Source organism: Cotesia glomerata, linkage group LG4 (genome assembly GCF_020080835.1).
Source record: "Cotesia glomerata isolate CgM1 linkage group LG4, MPM_Cglom_v2.3, whole genome shotgun sequence".
Taxonomy (NCBI): domain Eukaryota; kingdom Metazoa; phylum Arthropoda; class Insecta; order Hymenoptera; family Braconidae; genus Cotesia; species Cotesia glomerata.
This window is the reverse complement of record NC_058161.1, coordinates 1,707,360-1,714,372: the sequence shown is the minus strand read 5'-3', so window position 1 is coordinate 1,714,372 and position 7,013 is coordinate 1,707,360. Positions and strand designations below refer to the sequence as shown.

The 7,013-nt window shown below is 29.2% G+C and overlaps 1 protein-coding gene across 1 annotated transcript; it reads left to right on the top strand.

Annotated features, from left to right (window-relative positions):
* Positions 1-3,483: 3,483 nt before the first annotated feature.
* Positions 3,484-5,737, top strand: LOC123262904. The gene is made up of 4 exons (XM_044725392.1): positions 3,484-3,802; positions 3,863-4,062; positions 5,440-5,635; positions 5,721-5,737. The coding sequence occupies exons 1-4, from the start codon at positions 3,484-3,486 to the stop codon at positions 5,735-5,737; spliced, it is 732 nt and encodes a 243-aa protein (XP_044581327.1).
* Positions 5,738-7,013: the final 1,276 nt, after the last annotated feature.

Genomic DNA, 7,013 nt, shown 5'->3' with positions numbered 1-7,013 from the left:
ATTTACAAAGTTTTCAACTGTCAAATAACTCGGCGTGTTTTGGTGTTAAATAAGTTTTAAACAATTCGCGTGCCTGAAGGTTAAAGGACTTATAACAATTTATGCGCTCTTTTACCTTTGCAAAGGTAAAAGGGCGCATATTTTTTTTTTATTGCCAATCGAGTAGTAGACACATTCTGCGCTTAAAATTGAAAAAAAAATTACAAAGGTAAAAGGGCGTATATCTTTAATTATACGCCCTTTTACTTTTAAGAAATTGAAATTTTGGTGATCTAAAGGTGAAAGGGCGTATATTTTTTTTTTTCGGCCAGTTAAGAAAAGAACATATTCGTAGTTTAAAAATGTGAAAAAAAAAACGTTCTGTGGTAGTAGCGGCGTAAAACCTCAACTATACAATTTTTTAAAGTCAAAAAAGACAATATATTCAAAAAAACAATAAATTACGCGTGATTATTTTCTCGCTTTTTATTTTGAGAAATAGTTATTATAAAATTTGGATCTTGGATTGTTGATCATGATGAAACAACTGTTGTGTGAACGGCACCAGTAGTTACCCAAGTGTCATAAAAAAAATGTTGACTTTTTGATAGATTTCACTCAACAAGAAGTTGAAAAATTAATAATCGTCAGCTTAAATTCATCAAAACATTAACAAAACTATTTTTTAACTCACCTTAGAGTTATGGCGCCACTAAACCATAGCAGTTTTCTGTTTTTTATTATTTTGCTTTTTATATTTTATTGTAAAAAATGAGATTGTGAGGCGTGCACTTTTGGAGTTTCCAAAATTTTTGAGTATAACTTGTCTTGTGAAACTATTATTGACCATTTGCTATGAAAAATACAATTTTTAACTTCCCGCTACAAAAATCGAAAATTTTCAAAAATCGGGAAGTTATTGTTTTCACCCCGTTTTGCAAAAACCGAGTTTTCATCAGATCTCGACGTTTGAAGGTCACAGGAAGCTTCCCTGACTATCCCCGCGAGGTTGTCATGGCGTCTGTATGTATGTGTGTGTGTGTGTGTCATACTAAAACTCGACGCTAGCGCCCCTAGCTCGAAGAGCTCAAAAGCATAGGAAAACAATCTCTTTGAGCTTGAAGAGCTCAAAATAGCCAATAAATTGTATTGGTGCAATTTTAAGCACATAAGTATGGAATTAACGGGAAGTTGCAGGGATGGCCTTCAGGGTCAACCGTTTCCCTAATTTTTTTTTTATACGCAATTTTACCTTTAAGTAGTACTTTTCTTAAAGGTCAAAGGGCGTATGTCTTGAGATACGCCGTTTCAGCTTTAGGATATCAACTTTTTTTTTTTCACAGATTTTTACGTTTCAGATAATTTCAAACCGAATGGCAAAAAAAAAATTTTTTATACGCCCTTTCAGCACAAATCCCTATCAACCCTTAGCTATAAGTCCTTTTACCTTTAAGCACGCAAATTATTATTAATTAAAACATAATAATAATAATAATAATAGTGATTACTTTATATCAAGTTTTGATAAATAAGAATATAACCAAATGATTCGACGCATGCGCAGTAAGGGCGTCAATAATTGAGGTTACGGTACGTCAATAATTAGATCAATCAGTTTTTTAACCCGTCAATAATTGGTGTATCCAGATCATCTATTTAACTATTTAAAATTAATTAGTAAATATCACTGATTATCATTTTAAAAAAAGAAATTGATTAGTTAAAACATTACATAAGACATTACCACAAATAAAATTCAACGATATTTATATTTGATTGTTAAAAAAAAATCAAATCATAACTTTGTCTCTTATAGCGTCAATAATTGGGGCTTTTACCTTATTTTCTCATGGTAAAAATATCTTCGAATATATTTTCTCAGACCAAAAGATCTCATACGCTTATTATATACCTTAACGCACAAAAAAAATTATAAAAGGGCCATTTCATGGTTGAAGATACATAAGCATTTTCGTAAATGATGATTAATTTTCGTCAGATTCATTTATCTTGTGATAAATTTTGGATTGAGAAATTGTTGTACTTGAGATATTTTTGTATGTGAAATTTTTGCTGAGAAATTTTAACGTGGGTAATTTTTGCGGATTAATAAAGGCAGGAAGCTGTCTAATTAATTTGTGCAAATGAGCAATAAATCTCTTTGCAAAGCATGTGTTATTGATTCTTTGAATAAACTTAGACTTAATGTATAAATCTGTCGAGCGAGCATTTAAACAAACATTCAGCTAATTTGAATATCTTCTAGACTTAGGTTTTAATGCCTCAATAATATTTTTTCTTGGTTTCTAAATTCCCGCTTTGAAATTTGTTTATGCTTGCTTCAGAAGTATGTTTTTAACTCAATATAATCTAATTCTCAAACCAACAAACATATTTTATTGGGATAAATAAAAATTTAAACACCAGAAGGCGCGTGAGAAAACAACAGCCATATTACTGATGACACTTGTCATTTTTTTTTTTTTTTTTATAGTTGTAAGTTTTAATTCTTTACGTCAGAATTATTCACTCATTTTTTTTTATTTAAGAAAGATTGTAAACGATGAGCAAATAAATCTAAATGTTAAGGATTTTTTTCGGACTTCTTATTTTGAATAATTAATAATAAAAATAATGATGATTAATTCAAATTAAAAAAATTTTGAAAATTTGACACTTGATTGTAAATATTGAGATTGAATTAATATTAATAATTCACTTGTTGAATCTTAAAAATAAACCAAAAATCATTTTGTTATTTTCAAACATGATAATATATATTTTACTAAAAAATTTATTTTATTTTTAGGCTCATGAAAAATTTTATTTATTATTTATGGTTGAATTTAATTGTCTGTCACTCTTGTAATGTTTTTTAAAATTTCAGATTTAAAATTTTTCTAATCGAAAAAAATAAATTTTCAAGAAAGATATTCTTAAAAAAATGAACAAATGCTTTTTTAATTTTTCCAAACCATACTTATGAATAAATTTATTCTGATTCTCTGATTATCAATATCATAAAATAGAATGATGGCGGTGATAACATTGGATTCTTCAATGATAATAGCAGATGCTGCGCTTCATTATTTTGGACGCGGTAGAAAATCATTGCGAGAACTCGCTGTTGAAATTGGCCCTTTAATTACCGTGTGGTTTAACGAAGAACATTTCATAACAGCAAATATCGTCGCGGTTGATTTTTTTGATACCACTGGACTCGTCGAAATCGCTATTAGAAGCAATATTAATCGCGGGGCAAAAAATTTATAGTTAAAATGTTTTTTTTTTATTTCATTAATTGTAAAAAATATATTTCTAAAAACTTAAATAAAAATTGTTTTTTGTAAATTTAATATACACCTGCGTAGAAAAAATTATTTTGTAATTCAACTTCAGTGTCATAAAACATTTTATTGCCAATAACTTTGATAACGAATTAAAAATAACACACCACTCTGTTAAAAGATTATTTTTTAGTCAACAATCGACAGCAATACAAAAATGTTTAAACTCAATAATATTATCAGTGCAGTAATTTTTATTAAAATTTTTGGCAATTCTTCGGAAAATGAGTGTAATACCAGTCAAATAATTTTGTCCTATGCACCAATTAATGATAGCCATCAGATCAGAGGTCAGATTGTTATTTATTGGTTCTTAGAAGACTTCAAGCTAGGTGACAGTCTCGTTCTTTATCATGATACAAAAGACTTATTTTTTGCATACTTTCCAACAAACCGTAATGGTTTTGTCCAAACGGGAATAGCACCAGTAGACGCGAGGTACTCGATAGAGTCGATGTACATCGATCAATGTACAGGTAATTTAAGTTCCAGCCATTTAATTATAGTTTATAATAATATTTTTTTTTTTCACTTAGGTTATCACGTAGCTTGGTTTAGGAATTTTAAAAAGCTTATGTTGACATGTTTGTCATCTCATGCGAACTGGATGTATGATAACAGAAAAATAATTGAAAATATGACTCTTGCTCAGCTATTTATACCAGGAACGCATAACTCGGGATCTTACAGATACGAATTACCTCCGACAATTTTAGATCGATATACAGTAACACAAGTAATTAAGTATAAACTAACGAATTATTAATTTATTGAAATAACAACTTGAAAAAGTTTTTTGATCTGCTCATTAGGGTGCGTCAAAATTTAATCTCTAAAAGCAACCTTTTAAAATTGAAATTTTGAGTTCCGCTTTTAGCAGGAGTTAGGTTTGGGCATTTTCTGAGATATTTTGATGCGTCAGGATTTATTTGATGCTCACATAATCGTTTAACAGGTATTTTGTTGAAGCAATTTTTCTGGAATTTGAAAATTTCAAAATTTGGCCAAACGAAACTCCTGTTAAAAATTTCTGTGAGTATCAAATAAATTGTGATACACCAAAATATATCAGGAAATGCCCTAATACAACTCCTGTTAAAAGTGAAACTCTAAATTTCAATTTTAAAAGGTTGCTTTCAAAGATTAAATTTCGACGCACCTTACTGCTCTTATATCATTTTTCCTGATATAAAAATATGCCATTTGGCTTAATAAGTCCTAATATGACTTAATATGCCCATATTAGACCTGATATGATGATATGTCCATATATAATTTTTTGATAAAAGTTAGTTTTGAAAACCTCCAACAGGTGGCGCATGGTAGCTAAATTTTCTCGCTATTAGAGAGTTAAATCTATACTAATAAATAGAGAGCCAGTTTTTTTGTCCGGTTATACTGCAGAAACTACTGAACCGATCGGAATAAGACTTATACCATAAGATGCAGCGTGTTTTGGAGAAGGTTTGGGTATATGATATGGTGGTGATTACTTATCCAGAACCTATTTTTTTTTGACTAAGAAATAATGAATTTTTATTGTAACTTAATTTATTCTATTCGATTGTCATTTGTTTAAAATAAATTTTTTAATTCTATTGGTTATGTTCACATACTAGGCAGATTTCTTCACTTATGAGACCTGCAATTTCTCTAACTGAAACTTTCAATGCTCATTACAAATTTTTTTTTTCAAATCAATTATTATTCATTTTTGTAAGAAAAACACGGAAATGTTACAATGATTGCACATTAAAAGTTACAATGAATATTAGCTAAAATAATTACATGGATAAAAGGTGGATGCCAGTTCGATACAATTGGGAATCTGTGCAATTTAAAACAATACTCTAATTTAATTTCAAGTCTAGATCTAAAAATGCAATTCCATAAAGAGCCCAGCGGAGCGGGTGAATAACATCTAGTTTGAAATATTTAGATCTAAACCAAAAATTTATTTTTGATTGTTCTTTTGAGCTTATATGTGAATGTTTTTATTTTAACAAAAACCTTTAATGGCCAAATATAATCAGATCACGCCTGAAGTATTTTAAAATGAAAATTTTCTTACGAAATTTAAAAAAAAATTTGAACAATAACGTTTTTTAAATAGGAAAAGAGCGTTATGGACCAATTACTCACCGGAATACGTTACTTGGACATAAGACCATGTATTGTTGATAATAAATACTGGGTTTGTCATGGAACTTTCGCTATGCAGCCTCTCGACGAAATCTTTACAGAGATTAAAGATTTTTTGGACAACACTATGGAAATTGTTATCATCCACTTTAAAGAATTTCCTCGAGGTAAGTCTTTTATAGGCTTACTAATTTTAAAATGAAAAAAAATTTACATTCTTCAATTTGACTTAGGATTTGAAACACTTGACAGTTACTCAAACTTTCTGAATTATCTTCTTATCAAATTTAAAAGATATTTTCTAAGAACGTTCGAAGCTCATCAAAAGACTTTGGGTGAAATTTGGAAATCCAACAAAAGACTTATTTTTAGTTACATTTCTGAATTCGAAGGTAAAATTTATAAATACTGGACACCTGTAGATCAGCAATGGGGTAATGTCAGAAACGTTGCAAAACTTGAGAGTTTTGTTAATGAATCTGAAAGCTCTGCCAAACTTGAATCAAAGTAAGTTGATTTATCAATGCTTGATGGTAGCTCAAAATTTGTTCATTTGCAGCCGTGATTTTTTTATAACGTACCTAAGAGCAGTGATGGCCGAAATAACATTGGATTCTTCAATGATAATAGTAGATGCTGCGCTTTACTATTTTGGACACGGTGAAAAATCACTACGCGAGCTAGCTGTTCAAACTGGACCTCTGGTGACGATGTGGTACAAAAAGAGACACTTCGAAACGGCGAATATTGTAGCCGTGGATTTTATCGATACCACTGGAATCATCGAAGTTGCCATTTGGAGCAACATTTACCGAGCTAAGTGCGATATGTCAAATGAGAATTAGGTGACCGTTTTATATTTTTCATGCAATAATTACCTACGATAAAATTTCTCAGCAAAAATTTCTTATACAATATTTTATTCTAGCAATAAGGTAAGAGCCCCAATTATTGACGGGGGTCTAAATATTGACACTCTAAATTATTTTTAAATATATTAAATTATCTGTAATAATAATAACGATCAAATAAATTTTTATTAAATTCTAATTAATTAAAAAATAGAAAAAAATCACTTTCAATTCAAAATATTAAATATTAGTTATTAAAAAAAAATAAAGTTAGCACCAGTTCATCAAATCAGCTTACGAGCGTCTATTTTCTTAACAACTTTGGTTAGAAAAGCATTTTTTTCAACTGCCGAGTTTAAATTAATTTTTTCATGTAATTATATGATCTATTTTTTTATTAATCAACAATATATGAAATATTTATAAAATTAAATAATCGAAATTAATTGTATGCTTTATAATATTTAAATAATGGGAGTCAATAACTACACGAAGAAAAAAATGTTGCTATTATCACGATACAGTATAGTGATGATCACGATCCACGTATGACTATACTTTAGATGCGCATATGTCCAATCTAGTGGATCGTGATTATCACGATCCACATGGATTCGGATATGGAATGTCTATATTGCTATGGTTTATAGATGATTATTAGTTGTTTTTGATTAAATGTTAATTATATGTTATT

What these genes read in the sequence shown, in the direction of transcription:
- LOC123262904 (XM_044725392.1), top strand. Translation starts at nt 3,484, where the DNA reads ATGTTTAAACTCAATAATATTATCAGTGCAGTAATTTTTATTAAAATT. An exon ending in GTACATCGATCAATGTACAG is followed by an intron (nt 3,803 to 3,862) that starts GTAATTTAAGTT and finishes TTTTTCACTTAG; the next exon opens with GTTATCACGTAGCTTGGTTT. An exon ending in ATCGATATACAGTAACACAA is followed by an intron (nt 4,063 to 5,439) that starts GTAATTAAGTAT and finishes TTTTTTAAATAG; the next exon opens with GAAAAGAGCGTTATGGACCA.